The following is a 14,385-nucleotide window of genomic DNA, read 5'->3' as shown; positions in this document are numbered from 1 at the left end:
ACTTTTCTATGGCCATCTGGCCTTGCCCCGTCACAATACACAGGGCACTACTGAAATGCAGCTACCTCTGGGGTGCAGTGTTGTAGCCAGGCACAGAGCACACCTGAGAGAAGGGGGTTTAAGGTTTAAACACTGAGCAAATGTTGCTCTTGCGGAAAGCACCATAGACTCTTTAATGGCCATGCAGAACCTTGGTTTCAAAGGTCTCATTCAAAAGGACCTTCCTGCAGTTCACGGCATAGAGCTTGCTTTATCTGCCTCAAATGGATGAAGGGCTGCGTTGGCTGATTTGAGCCTGTGCTTCTGTGGAATGCAGGGACTCCAAAGCTAAGGCTTAGCCCATTAGGACATCTCTTCTGGTTTCTCAGAGCTTGTGCACTAGGGCTCTGACCTTTGTATGTGGCACTCAAGTCTGAGGAGAGGGATGTCCCAAAGTGGAGGTGGTTCTTATGCCGCTTGCAGGATGGGTGAACCCCGAGTTCATTTGGGACCTGATGATGCCCCATTGTGACATACAAGCCAGTGAGGGCTCCTGTTTGTGTCCATGTGCAATGTCACAAGAGAGTGCGTAATGGCATCCCAGGTGGAAACAGGCACCCCAATCCTGTGATTGCATTCCTACTAAAGACACCCTAAACAGGCCCATAGCCTGTCACTGAGGTATCACAGGAACTTGCTATAGGTCCACTTAATTGAGGGACTGAATAGGGTCTGTCGGTGAAAGCAGGGGGCTCTGGGAATTGGGACTCTTGGGTTCTGTTCTCAGATCTGACATTGACTGGCTGTGAGTCAGATGTATACCTATGTGCCTCAGTTTTCCCCGCTCTAAACTGGGGTGTTAATACAGATCTATCTCCCCGGGGTGTTGTGAGATGTGTGAAGCGCATTCTAATCATTGCATGTCTAGATTCTCTTCAATGTATAATTGTATTTATTTAATCTGTATAATGTGCTGTTACGTTTTCTAGACGCGTGCATCTTCAACTCGTACCAATGAATGCACTGATTCAAGAGAACTTCGTCTAGTCCACCAAGAAACTCAACTGCCCAGTCCCTGAGACCTCCTTGCAGCCAAAAGCCCGAGGCACTAGCCCTGAAAACTCAAACAAGTTTGAGGTCTGTTGTCTGTGGGACTAGGAGAAAAGAGATCCAGAGTTGAAGGCCCTTTGCTGCATCTGTTCCCTGGTGTAGAAATCTGGGGACTGTCACCTCAACTATAGGGGTTATTACAGTGTAATATATAGGAGAGATGTGTGTGCTGCCCTCTCCTGGGTGGAATCCTAACAGCTAATCATGTCAGACAGATTGGATTCTCCTCTAGCTCAAAAGATAGTGGACATTTTTGGAACAAGAGGGTTTAGATTCTGGCCCTGGGACATTTTTTTTTTCCTCCTCTGCAGCATGCGGCACAGGTCACTTGCAGGTTTTAACTAGTGTAAATGGGGGATTCTGTATAACTTGAAGTCTTTAAATCATGATTTGAGGACTTCAGTAACTCAGCCGGAGGTTAGAGGTCTATCACAAGACTGGGTGGGTGAGATTCTGTGGCCTGCAATGTGCAGTAGGTCAGACCAGATGATCATGATGGTCCCTTCTGGCCTTGAGTCTAGCCCCACTGTTGCCATATAGTTCCAAAAATCATAGAATCATAGAAGATGAGGGTTGGAAGAGACCTCAGGGGGTCATCTAGTCCAACCCCCTGCTCAAAGCAGGACCAACCCCAACTAAATCATCCCAGCCAGGGCTTTGTCAAGCTGGGCCTTAAAAACCTCTAAGGAAGGAGATTCCACCACCTCCCTAGGTAACCCATTGCTGTGCTTCACCCCCTCCTAGTGAAACAGTTTTTCCTAATACTGTATCCAACCCTGATTATTATAGCACTGATGACCCCAGTGCTGTAAGAATCACAAATAACTTCTCCACCTGTTGAAAGTTCTGTTACTTTCCTCACACCAGTTACTTCCCAGGCACCACCTGACTGTTCTGCTAAGCCCAGTTGCGGTTGATATCTGTCCACCCCCACTTCCCCTCCAAGAAACTTCAGGCTTCCCGTTCCTGTTTCTCAAGCGCTGGTGTGTGTCTCTCTCTGGGCCATTCCTCTTCCCTGTTACTGCTAGTCAAAGCAGGGAAATCAGTCCTATTCCTGTGGAAGTCTGCTGGTAAAACTCTTGCAGACTTCAGTGGGAGGCTCTCTGCTGGGAAGCCACCTCTCTTCTGCAGGGAGGAAGGAGCAATAGACAGATGGAGGGGTGGATTTCTTGATGTCTGAAGTCCCTGCTGCTGTTTCTGTGGCAGCTACTGGTGTCCATGGAAACAGCTGTGAGAGAGTGTCAGGTGGAGGGCGGGAGGAAGGAAGGAGCAGCCAGACCAGGGAGGAACCTGTCTGACAAAGGAGGGAGCTGGGCCCTTTCCCCTGTCTCCTAACCGACTCAGTTCCCTCTGCATGCCAATCACCTGCTGGTCAGGACACATGAGGATTTTATCATTCCAGGCTGCTGTCGTGCTGGAGGTCCAAAGTGCCTGCAAGAAAGCTGTCGGCTCTGTTGGCCCGCTGCTGGTAAATGGGCCTTCAGGGATCTCTGCTTCAATTCCCCCAAAGTCACTGTTCTCTTTGCTCCCACCAAGGCTCAGGCTGTGCGTCGGGCCGGGCTTATTACTCACCGCTCCTGTTGAAAAAGGAAACTGAGCAGCTGGGGCTGTCTGCGTGACTTGGGAAAGGAAGGAGGCAGCCGACGCACAAAGTAACTTAACTAAACATTTCTAGCTCTTGTTTTGCTGCGGCTGACTCTTCAAAGACGGGCTCTCTCTCCCTGACGGATCGTGGGGCAGCGGGAGCAGCGGCGTCGGTGGCTTTCTTGGGGCTTGCCAGCCAGCGTACGGGGAAAGAGGACACCCACAGGGATTCCCTCCCTGCCTAGGCTGGACTGAGCTTTGGGACCGGTCTTGCAGCGTGAACCCGGCTCTCGAGAGCAGCAATGACAGGTAGGGGGGGAGTTGCAGCTGCTTGCCAGCACATGGCAGGGGATGTGGGAAGGCAAGTGACAGGAGAAAGGACTTAACCCCTTTTTTTGCTTGCTTTGCACCTTAAGGGTTGCTCTCTCCCGTTGAGTAATGTTTGTCTGGTCTAGGCATGCAGAAGCAATAAGATACCCCATAGTTTTGCCTGGTGCGGGCAGTGCCCTTTCCGTGCCCTTTCTCCCTCCAGCCCCAGAGTGTGGTGTGTCAGTGAAACATTGTGCTTAAGACCAGCAAATGCTGTGTGTCCTTTATGGAGTTGCAAAAAAAAATCAGAGGTGAAGGGGTTAAAGGAAAAAACCACAGGAGTTTCCATCTGCTGTCTGGAAGAACAGTGTGTTTGCTGGGCAGGAGATTGTTGTTAGCACTGGTACCTTGGTGTTAGATCTTACGCCAATAAGAACAGGAAAATGTTGAACTATCTGGAAAAGCAGCTTGACTGTGAGCTGTGCTAGGCTGTGGAGCTGTGTCCCAGGGGAAATGGTGGAAGCACCGTTGCTTGGGGCTTCGGAGACCAGACTGGAGGGAGGACAGGAGAATACACTGAGGTGTAGGGCGCAGCAGTGATCTGATGGGCCTTTCCCATCCCTGGCTCTGAGGGGTTTTTAGCCGTGATCTGGAGGGAGTTTGTGCAGGGACGGCCCAGTGGAAGAGTGGTAGTTCTGGGGGTGGGCCAGCCTCAGCTCAGCCCAAGTGTTTATTGTTATTACCCAGCTGAGACTGGAAGGCTTTGCTGTTCCCCAGACCTTCCGGTGACACGTGGGCCAGCCTGGAGGCAAGTGTGGTTTTTCAGGGGAAACTCAAAACGAAACTGACAGATGAATGAAACTGACATGGAAACTGAATCACATCCTGCAGGACCCCTTGTGACAGGACCCTGTGGAGTTTGCACAGTTCTGTCGCTCTCACAGCGCCAGACGCTCCATGATTGTTCCTGTGGTTGGGGGTAAAGTGGCTTTAAGTCACCTTTGCACTCCCTGTATTTTGGGGCTAGGGAGGGCCCTAAGTCAGAGCATCCCAAGAGCGATTGTAACTTTCCCTTTCCTTGCTGCAGCCCCATATAGGCACGGGAAGCAGAGAATAGTCATAGTGCAGCACACTGCTGCCACACCAATGACCCCCACACCATACTGGGGGCCTGAGAGCAGGGCCAGTGACCAGGATGTGGGGGGGATTCTTGGAGGGGGGGGCTGTTTCCACCCATTTTAAGGCCTCCTTATACTGCCACAGCATTATAAATGGGCCTTGACATAACTAGAATTAGGGCCTGTTGTGTACAGTTCTCAGTGACACAACAGTTCTGTCATGCTAATCAATCCCAGCTTGCTTTTCAGGGAATGGTGAGCTACCCCGTCCCCCACTGCTCTCCACAGGTTTGTGGGAACCGGAGCTCGCCTTCCATGGGGAAACCATTAGAGAATGAGCAGGGCTGACCCAGAGGTGGATTGAGTAGACGGGCTTCTTTATTGCGGTACTTGTTCCTCTCGACCCAATTGTCGAGTAAGCACTGGATTAGTTACAGCACGCTCCTGTTATCTAAGTTAGTATGTAAATATCTACAATCGTTGCAACACCCCCAAACCCCTTATTGAGTAACATGAACTCCCATACAATGAATATTAATAGCTATATACTGAATATAATTATCCCCGCCCCTGATTACAGTATTAGCATATTCTACAGATAAATGTATCTTCAAAGTAAAAGTTCTTTACAATAATTGTAGGCACAAATGCCCTGGATGAGCAGTTTGCAGGGAAGGGAGGAAGGGGCCCTGACCCCGAGCTTGTTCATGTAGCTAGGAAAGGAAGGGAGGGGGAAGATAACAGTGCTTTACACAAAAGTATCCTTTAGATCCCCACATTCCTTATGCAGCTGCAAGGCTTATCAATCCTTAACAAGGGGAAGGCAAGGCAGAGGGGTAGCACTTTATCAGGGGTACCTGCACTTTATCAAATGCAGAAGCGGTGCCTGCTCATGGCTCTGCTCCCTAATACCATGTCTGCACACCAGCGGTTTCCCAGGTCTCTGCTTCACCCTTACATATCCCAACAGAAACGACATCTATTAAGAGACACAGCATTGTGATGTTGTGACAGCATCGCCATAGGCCGAGGCTGGACCAGCCTCCAGCCGCACTTCAGAACAAGGTGGTCGGTTCCATCCGCTTTAGGGCTTTCTGTTGCTCCCACGGCTGCTGTATCTTAACGCTGCACCTGGAAATCATAGAATCATAGAATCATAGAATATCAGGGTTGGAAGGGACCCCAGAAGGTCATCTAGTCCAACCCCCTGCTCGAAGCAGGACCAATTCCCAGTTAAATCATCCCAGCCAGGGCTTTGTCAAGCCTGACCTTAAAAACCTCTAAGGAAGGAGATTCTACCACCTCCCTAGGTAACGCATTCCAGTGTTTCACCACCCTCTTAGTGAAAAAGTTTTTCCTAATATCCAATCTAAACCTCCCCCATTGCAACTTGAATCTACATAGCGAGGTTTGTAGTGAACTTCAAAGAGGGCTCTGCTCTTCACCTTACTGTTTGTAGTACAGTTGCATCGAGAGGCATTACAGAAGCATAGGACTGGAAGGGACCTTGAGAGGTCATCTAGTCCAGTCCCCTGCACTCATGGCAGGACTAATTATCTCTAGACCATCCCTGACAGGTGTTGGTCTAACCTGCTCTTAAAAATCTCCAATGATGGAGATTCCACAACCTCCCTAGACAATTTATTCCAGTGCTTAACCACCCTGACAGTTAGGAAGTTTTTCCTAATGTCCAACCTAAACCGCCCTTGCTGCAGTTTAAACCCATTGGGTTAATGAGAACCATTTTTCTTCCTCCTCCTTGTACCAACCTTTTATGTACTTGAAAACTGTTATGTCCTCTCTGTCTTCTCTTCCCCAGACTAAACAAACACCCTTTTTTCAAACTTCTCTCATAGGTTGTTTTCTAGACCTTTAATCATTTTTATTGCTCTTCTCTGGACTTTCTCCAATTTGTCCACATCTTTCCTGAAATGCAACACCCAGAACTGGACACAATACTCCATTTAAAGCCTAATCAGCGCAGAGTAGAGCAGAAGAATTACTTCTTGTGTCTTGATTACAACACTCCTGCTAATACATCCCAGAATAATGTTTGCTTTTTTTGCAACAGTGTGACACTGTTGACTCATATTTAGCTTGTGATCCACTATGACCCCCAGATCAACCAGGATCGGGGACCTGTCGCGGTAGGTGATGTGCGTATGCATATGTTGTCGGTAGATCTGCTTCCTGCTGAGGTGGAGAAGCTGTGGAACTCCTTGCCAGAAGATGTTGGGAAGGCCAAGGCTATAACAGGGTTCAAAAACGAAATAGATAAGTTCATGGAGGATAGGTCCATCAATGGCTATTAGTCAGGATGGGCAGGGATAGTGTCCCTAGCCTCTGTTTGCCAGAAGCTGGGAATGGGTGACAGGTGATGGATCACTTGAGTGTTACCTGTTCTGTTCATTCCCTCTGGGGCACCTGGCATTGGCCACTGTCGGAGGACAGGATACTGGGTTAGATGGACCATTGGTCTGACCCAGTATGGCCGTTCTTGTGTTCTTAAGCTTGGTCAGAAGGGAGGCTCCTGCAGCATGTTCTAAATGCCATCACTCTTTGGGTCATTCTGATCTCTCCAGCAGCTCGCTCTGCAGCTGAGCCCCCCCCCCACAGCCCCGCCCCAAGAGTACTTTGTCTCAGGCTCTCACACGCTTTGTCCTAGACTTTGTGAGCTGCACTGTCGCTGAAGAGAGCGGCTGCCATGGGTGGAGATGTGGTTGCTGGAGTAGCTGTTGATAGCTTTGAAAGTTTGGACCAAGGGCTTAAATTAGCAACAGAAGAGGACTGGGAAGGGGACACATTGGTGATGCGCTGAAGGAGGCCCAGCATGCTGAGGAGGTCGGACACTATATTCTGCATAAGTTGCATCCTCTGGGTTGCTTCCACCTTTAGCCCCAGACAGAGTTATCACAATCCAGCTAGGAGGTGATAACAAACAAAGGGCGCACTGGGACCAAGTCCTCCTCCAGGAAGAGCAAGCTGGCGATAGAAGAAAGCATTTTTCTCCACTGTCTCTCCCCAGTCATGGAGACTGACTGCAGGGGTGTGGGGCAGGTGTCTTCGATGGAGGAGAGGCTTGTGTCTTCCCAACCAGCATCACCTTAGCCTTGCTCAGTCCTGCAGTTTCTGTGGGGAAAAATCTGAAAAGTCAGGACAGCTGTGTGACAAGCAGGAGGAGTGGCTGTCTTCTTACACTCCTGACCATGTTGATGCAGCTGCTGTTATGAGCAGCAGATAAGACACAGTTTTACAAATCACAAACACCCCGTGGATCTGGGACTATATCCTTGGCCATTGTTTCCAACGCACAGGCCTCTGACACTTGAACCAAAGAAGATCTCCCCTAACTGCTCCTCGTAGTAGGTCAGTTATCCTGTCTGTGAGCTAGCCATTGCCAGTCAACATTATGTACATGTGTAAGGGGACTGTTGCCCCCTTACTAACATTCAGTGGGGGTGTTTTAGTTACTAGCTCCCAGTACTAAAAGGGGAAGGGTCAATGGGAAATCAGGACCCTGAGACTGACAGCCCCCAGTAACAGTGGGGAGAGGCCAGTGCTCCAGGTCAGTCTGAATGACAGGGTGGGCAGGCTAATGAGGGAGTCAGGAGGCCAGGGAGGTCCCGTCCTCCGTGTGAGTTGGACTTGCCTGGGTCAGACAGAGTGGGGCCGAGCTAAGGAGAAAGCAGGGCCCCAAGCTGAGCTGGGGAGCAGAGCTGGGCCAGATCCAGAGGGACCAGAAAAGCAGCCCCGAGAGAGCAGACCCTGTCCTGGGAGCAGAGCTGCAGCAACCAGAGCCAGAGGGGCCAAAGAAGCAGCCCAGGGAGCGGGAGGCAGAGCAGCAGAGACCGAGTGGTGGAGCTGGGGCTGGAGCAGTCTGGAGCTGGGTGCGGTGAGCAGCTGGAGAGACCGAGGGGGACCCTGGGCAGCGGGCCCAGCACAGGGAGACGCCTCAGCCAGGAGGCTCTGCAGGCCAGGCTTGGATCGTAACCCCGACAGGGCTGGGGGCGACACTGGGTAGACGGGTCCTACCACTTAGAGCCTGAGAGCCTGTGGCCACTGCGCGCAGCATCCCTGCAGCACAGCCAGGGCCGGAGCAGGAGGCCTGGGACTTACCAGGAACAGACTGTGAACTGCCCTGACACTCCAGAGACACTGTTTGTGGTGTTCCCTGCCACAGAGCGGGGTGATGTGTTTCCTTTAACCTTTCCCATTATTCCTTATTCGTTTTAAAATTAATTGTTGATTAAATAACTTGCATTCGCTTTAACTTGTATGTAATGATCAGTAGGTCAGAGAAGTGCCCAGTGCAGAGAGAGTACCCCGGAGTGGGGACACCCTAGCCCCTGTGCTAGGTGACCACAGCAGGGTTGGGGGTCGAGCCCCCCAGGAATCCTGGGCCCAGCCTTGTTGGGGTTACGAGGACTCTGCCAGACAGGAGAGTGGAAGGGGAGTCCTCAAGGGCAGGGAGGCCACTGGGTAAAGGAAGTGGGAGCGAGGATCCTTTCGCTAGCCCACTTGACTGGGGTAGTGCAGAAGCCAGGAAAGTTCCCCACAATAGCGGGACTGTTCCCCCGCTTACACATGCATGCCACTGCATTACAGTACATGCTTGTGTAACATACTGTTTCAAATTACACTAGTTAAGGAATTGTATTTAGGCTTGACAGAATTTGATTTTTTTAAATAATTTTGATGGATCGTATCAATGCTTACTTTAAGCATATTCTTCCATTTGATTGATTTAAATTTTCACAGTTCCAAGAAATGATGGGGAGGTGGAAACATACTAATGATTTAATGACTGTAGATGTTGAGATTTTAAAAGTTTAAGCTTCATAACTGTTACACACAAAGTGCCAATACCAAATGTCAAAATATACAAAATAAATGTCCTTAAATCAAACTCTGAGTTCTCAAACAGCATTTTTCTTTCTTTGCCTGTCTGTAAGTTTCAGTCATTATCAAGGGAAATGTTTTTTGTTGCTGTGTATGGTGAAATCGATGTTTAGTGACATTTACCAATAAAAATCTAATTGAAGCCCAACTACGGCACTGAACTATGTGGTGTGTATGTTCCCGCTGCTGGATGGAACCGCTCAGCTGTGTCTCATAGGCCCTGTAATGTTTGAGCCTAACCTTTTTAAAGCAGGAGGATCTGAGTTCTGTTGCTGTGAAGTTCCTGGGTCTGAAGTGTCATGGGGTGACTTAGAGGCTTGGGAGACACTTTTTAGTGAGTGGCTTGGCCCAGAACTGGGACTCGGGAACTCCTGCGATCTAATCCCAGCCCTGCCACTGATCTGTCGGTTTGGACATGTCTGTTTCGTCTTCCTTTGTTGTGTAAAATGGGGAGTAATGCTCAGCTCCGAGGGTGCCAGGAGGCTCAATTAGCTGCTGTGTCTCTGAGAAGTCTGTGCTGGTTGGTTTGTGGTAGGTGGAACGCGCAAAGAGCCTCATTTGTGTAATTCTCTGGGCTGCAGCACTCAGGCCTTTGGGCTGCTCATCGGAGAAGCATTTGGATTAATTACTGCAGAATCCCAGGAATCCTAAAGAACTGTCTTGGCTGAGGTGGGGTGGGGGACCAGCTCTCACTCCCTAGAAAATGCCTCGTACAGGTGGTGCAATTCATAGCACCTGACAGCTAAACTCCTGCCACTTGCCTTCTCGAGGCAGAGGTGTTCTGAACTGGAAGTTTGGGTGTGAATGATGGGTGTCTGGAGCCTTATAACTCGATTGATCCAGGCAGGTGGGACTGCCTGCCATGGCTAACAAGTCCGTGTAGGACAAGGGAACTCCGACTTCCAACCAGGAACATCAGGTCTGGCCAGGTGGTGTGAAAAGTTGTGCCAATCACACAGGCTCTGTGGGCCTTCGTTTTTCAACCAGACGCAGGGTACGTTGGCCAGAGAATACAAGGTCTAGTAGTCCCGGGGCAAAGAAAGATCCTGAAAGAGGTAGTTTGAGATGCTGAAGGAGAACATGAAGAAGGTTGGAGTCAGCTTGGAAGATGCACTTGACAGGAATGCTTGGAGACAAAGAACAAGCGCCCCCAACCCCAACTAAAACGGGACAAGGGGAAGGTGAAGAAGACGGCAGAAGCACACAGCAGCAGCTGTCCCGGAGCATCAGATAGATGCGGGGAGGGATGCCACCTTCACCCCCTCCCCCCTCCAATCCCTTTGGGTAAATAATGCTGCTGACCACATATTTGCCAATGCTGCTGTATGTTAGAGCCATCCAAGATGAGGGATGTGGGCCTGTCTCAGAAGGGCAGAGAGTCAGTCCTAGAATGATGGCACTATCATCCTTGGGAACATGGTACCAAGAGAATAAATATCGTAAAGGTAGGGGCCTTGCTGGCTTATCAATCCCTCTGTAAAACACGGTGAGCACCAGTAGCCCGATATCATAGTCCAGTAAACATCACTGCTCAGTACATTGTGCTTGTTTGTAAAAGCACTTTACGAGCCTCCTGTATGAATGAATCACTCCTTCGTTATGTCCCATTGTGTGCTACTCCTGTTTTACTGAGGGGAAAACAACTTCTCTGTGCTGTCATGAGACACCCCGAATTATACCCAGGCCAAATAAGAAACACGGTAGCTTTATATTGTCTATATAATCATTATGCTAGAGAGCCCTCCAGACCGCCTATGCCATAAGGAAATCCCTGGAGAGATACAGACTTCCACTACAGCTATTGGACTGTATAATTGGACACGTTTTACTCCATGGCCGTGAAGTCTGGGGCCCAGCTTTGACAGACAGTATCTAAATCCCAGTATAGAAACGCTCTATCTATAGTTCTGCAGACAGATTCTCCGTGTCCATGGGCGCTCCAGCAGCCAAGGTTACAGTGCAGAGCCGGGTCGGTTTTCCCCCTGCCAGTCAGCACACAGCAAAGAACACTCTTCTGCTGGGGCCTAAACTGAAACCACTCCAGCCATTGCACAGTCCGGCAGGCTCAAAAAGGAAACCCACATGGCGGCGGGCACTCCTGCTTGTGCATTACTGGGTGGGGCTGGGCCCGGCTTTGCGGGGGAGCCTCCGTGTCCACTGTGGTGACCTGAGCACGGGAGCTGCGGCCGCTCTGGTACCGGCTGCTGGGGCTGCTGTATTTCATGGTGCGAGGGGACGCTGCATGCTGGGCTCCCACGGCACCACACGGCGAGACACGGGAGCGTGGGCTCCACCGGGGCTGCCAAACAGCTGGCTCCCCTGACTGCTGGGGGGTGAGGAGGAGGAGGAAGGCAGGAGTCAGGGGGGCTGCTTGCCGGGGCCCATCCTGGTTCATTAAGTTAAATGCATGAGCCTCGCTGCCTGACCATGGCTCCCACCCATACAGCTGGCCCTGTTTGGGGGGGCAACAACCCCCTTGCTCAACTATACCTATGCCTGGGCCCCCCCTCCCCTCGTCAGCTCTGCTAACACCCCTCAGTCCTGACCCACAACCCGCTCCCACCCACAGTTCCACGGATATCCCTCACTCCTGACCCACGGGGCCCCTGCTGTTCCGTCGTGGCTTTCCCCAGGGCAGATACAGATAAACACAGAAAATTTATGCCCAAGTGTGCGGTGGTGTTTGATGTGGACACATGGGGGCCTGGAATGAGACCCATCAAACTCATTCTCCTTAGAGGCCTGCATTAGAATTTAACCTAGCGTCTGTGGGACTGAGCAGCTAACTGACCCCATTGAAATCCTGTCTCACGCAGCTTTAGAGCATCCCTCCGGCAGCTGCCCTCTATGTTCCTGGTTGGGCTCCCTGTGTCTCTTGTGTCCAGTCCTGCAGCAGCAATCTGCTGCCTTCCCCAGACAGCGTTTCCTCTTGGTAGCTACTGGTGGGGAGACGTTGGGATTGCCTTTAATCAGCAGGACAAAACAACCCCCTTGTTACAATGCCATGCCATGTCACCACTTTTCCCTCTCTCTCCCACGCCGTGCTGAGATGTCAGCACAGGGTGTGTCATAGTCTCCCATCACAACTCAGGCCCAAGATAAATGTGTGGCTTTAATCGCCCTACAGGCTAGGCTTGCTGGTCATGTTGTAATTAACTGGCTAATGTGTTTGTGTGCCACTCTGCTTTAGTGGCCAGAGGCTTCTGCAAGATTATTACATCAGCTGGTTAATGGTGATTATGCCGCAGTTCAAGTGGTAGGCGGGTGTTCTGGACTCTGGGGTACTGGGTTTTATTCCTTGATGGGGCATGTACGCCATGTATCTGACAGCTGTGATATCTGGCTCTGGGCAGCTGCAAGCTCACTTGTGAGGCAGATCCATAAACGGTAGAACTATCCCATGAGTTCCAGGACCTTTTCCTTCATAAACATGCCTGCATGTTGTGATTAAAATTATCACTAAATCAAACTAAGAAGGGATCAGCTCTTGTTAATATCCTGGCCCTTGGCAAATTTGTCCCCTTGATTTCACAGTTATGGAAGACATTATCATTTCCTGTGCAGACAGATTGCATTTCATGGTGGCACTAATTCCGCATGCCCTGATTATGCCACAGTATCTTGCAGCTGCTAGGAGAGCTTTTTCCCCCTGATGCTCTGTAGTTGCTCTGAGCACACCGCTCCCTGGCTTATCAGGTGTCTGCTTCTATCTCCTCATGTCAGGGCTTTTCAATCATCCAGTGCCTACGGTGCAGGACCTGAAATGGGAACAACGCAAGGTGTTAGCAGCTTGTCTCTGTATTCAGGCTAATTATGTTCTAAACAGACATCTGTGTTGCCCACTGACGTGCTGTTCAAAGCTGATGGGTACAGGCACATTCAGGAATCGGGTTTCTCAGTGGGCCGCAGATTTCAGAGTTAGCATTTCATCTGGAGAACAGTGAAGCTCTGGTGGGCAGTGCAGGCTTATTTCATTTCTTTCTGCATCAGCATGCCCATCAGAAACCATTCTAGTGGGAAGACGTTATTACTGTAATTGACATTTTATAGCAACTGGGTAAGACTAACTTAGGCTGTTACACATTGCAGGGCACATCCGTTGTGTGACGGTGAATATACATGTCTTCGGTTATGAGGAGTGACTTGCCGTGCCAAATTACAGAAGTGGGATCCTCTCTAGTAATATTTTACTTTTAGATCTTTCATCTTACAGCACCACTGACATGCAACAACCTCTGGGGTGGAGGGTGGCACTGAGTACAGGGGGACAGGTGTTGGGAGGGTGGATTTCTTTTCACCCTGGACACTAGGACAAATTCTCACTTATACAAAAAATGCCAAAGGGTCTCTTACAGATACGGAAACCAAGGCACCCAATTGCCCACGAACGAAACATTATGTTTTTTAAGGTCATATACACACCGTAAACAATCACCCTTTATATTAAAGCTTATTGCAAAAAGTTTATAAAGGGTTGATAAATGACGGCTAGATGTTATAAGCACGTTAGATGGTTAGAAGCATATCAGTAAGAAGGTGTTATCGATGCAACCTATTGACATGCTGGACTGTATAACAGAGGATTCACCATGTATTGAAACATCTACTAATCTGCAGCTCCTGGAAATGGAACTTGCAAACAAAGTGTGATCCTGTAAACTCTGCATGAAACCGGATTTATGCAGCAGGTCTCGGAGTCCCAGTAGCCTAGACACTCAACGCACCTCATTCCTCAGGCGTTTGTCTCGGGTTGCTGTCTAACGGTGTAGAATGTTTGGGGGTGAACAGCAAGCAGATTTTGAGACAGAGAAGAAAACGAAAACCAGAGACGGTGCTGGGGGGTGCGTAGTAACAGGGTTATATGACTGTGTAGCAAGATCATTTAAAACAGATCAAACATTCTGTGTTAATGCTCCTGAGCTGGGACTGTCTCTTACTTTGTGTTTATACAGAGACCAGCTTGATGGGACCTTGATTTTGACAGGGGCCCCTGGGTTAAAATAGACGTTAATGAGTTCCCCTGCAAGTTCCCTAGAGAAGTATAGAGAGGGAGCGTTATCTAGTAGTTAGAGCAGCGGGGCTGGGAATTACAAGACTTGGTTTCTATTCCAAGCACTGCACTCTCTGAACAACCTCTCCGAGCCTCAGTAAGATGGGACTAATGCTACTTACTCACCTTTTGGAAAGTCGTTGGAGATCGTGGGAGGAACAGTACCCATAGATAAAGTATTATTGCTATATAGACAAGATGCCCAGTGGCATGGGACATTGTTCTTCTTTGTGAATGTACTGTCTGACCTATCCTGATGCATGAATCATCTGCTCAGGCTGTCCTATCGTGACTCACAGTGGAATTGTTAAATGAGTCTCTGTCAGTCCAGCTCTG

At 49.8% G+C, this 14,385-nt stretch overlaps 1 protein-coding gene across 1 annotated transcript in view; it reads left to right on the top strand.

Moving 5' to 3' along the window:
- The first annotated feature begins 2,480 nt into the window (after positions 1–2,480).
- Positions 2,481–14,385, top strand: part of EFR3B (EFR3 homolog B) — a 154,903-nt gene continuing 142,998 nt past the window's right edge. Inside the window, exon 1 of the mRNA XM_074947365.1 lies at positions 2,481–2,982. Within this exon, the coding sequence (XP_074803466.1) occupies positions 2,976–2,982 (7 nt within the window). The 5' untranslated portion in view covers positions 2,481–2,975. The remainder of the gene's footprint in view (positions 2,983–14,385) is intronic.

The sequence above is a fragment of the Natator depressus genome, chromosome 3 (genome assembly GCF_965152275.1).
Source record: "Natator depressus isolate rNatDep1 chromosome 3, rNatDep2.hap1, whole genome shotgun sequence".
Classification (NCBI taxonomy): domain Eukaryota; kingdom Metazoa; phylum Chordata; order Testudines; family Cheloniidae; genus Natator; species Natator depressus.
The sequence above is the reverse complement of the archived record's forward strand: the minus strand, read 5'-3'. Positions and strand labels throughout refer to the sequence as shown.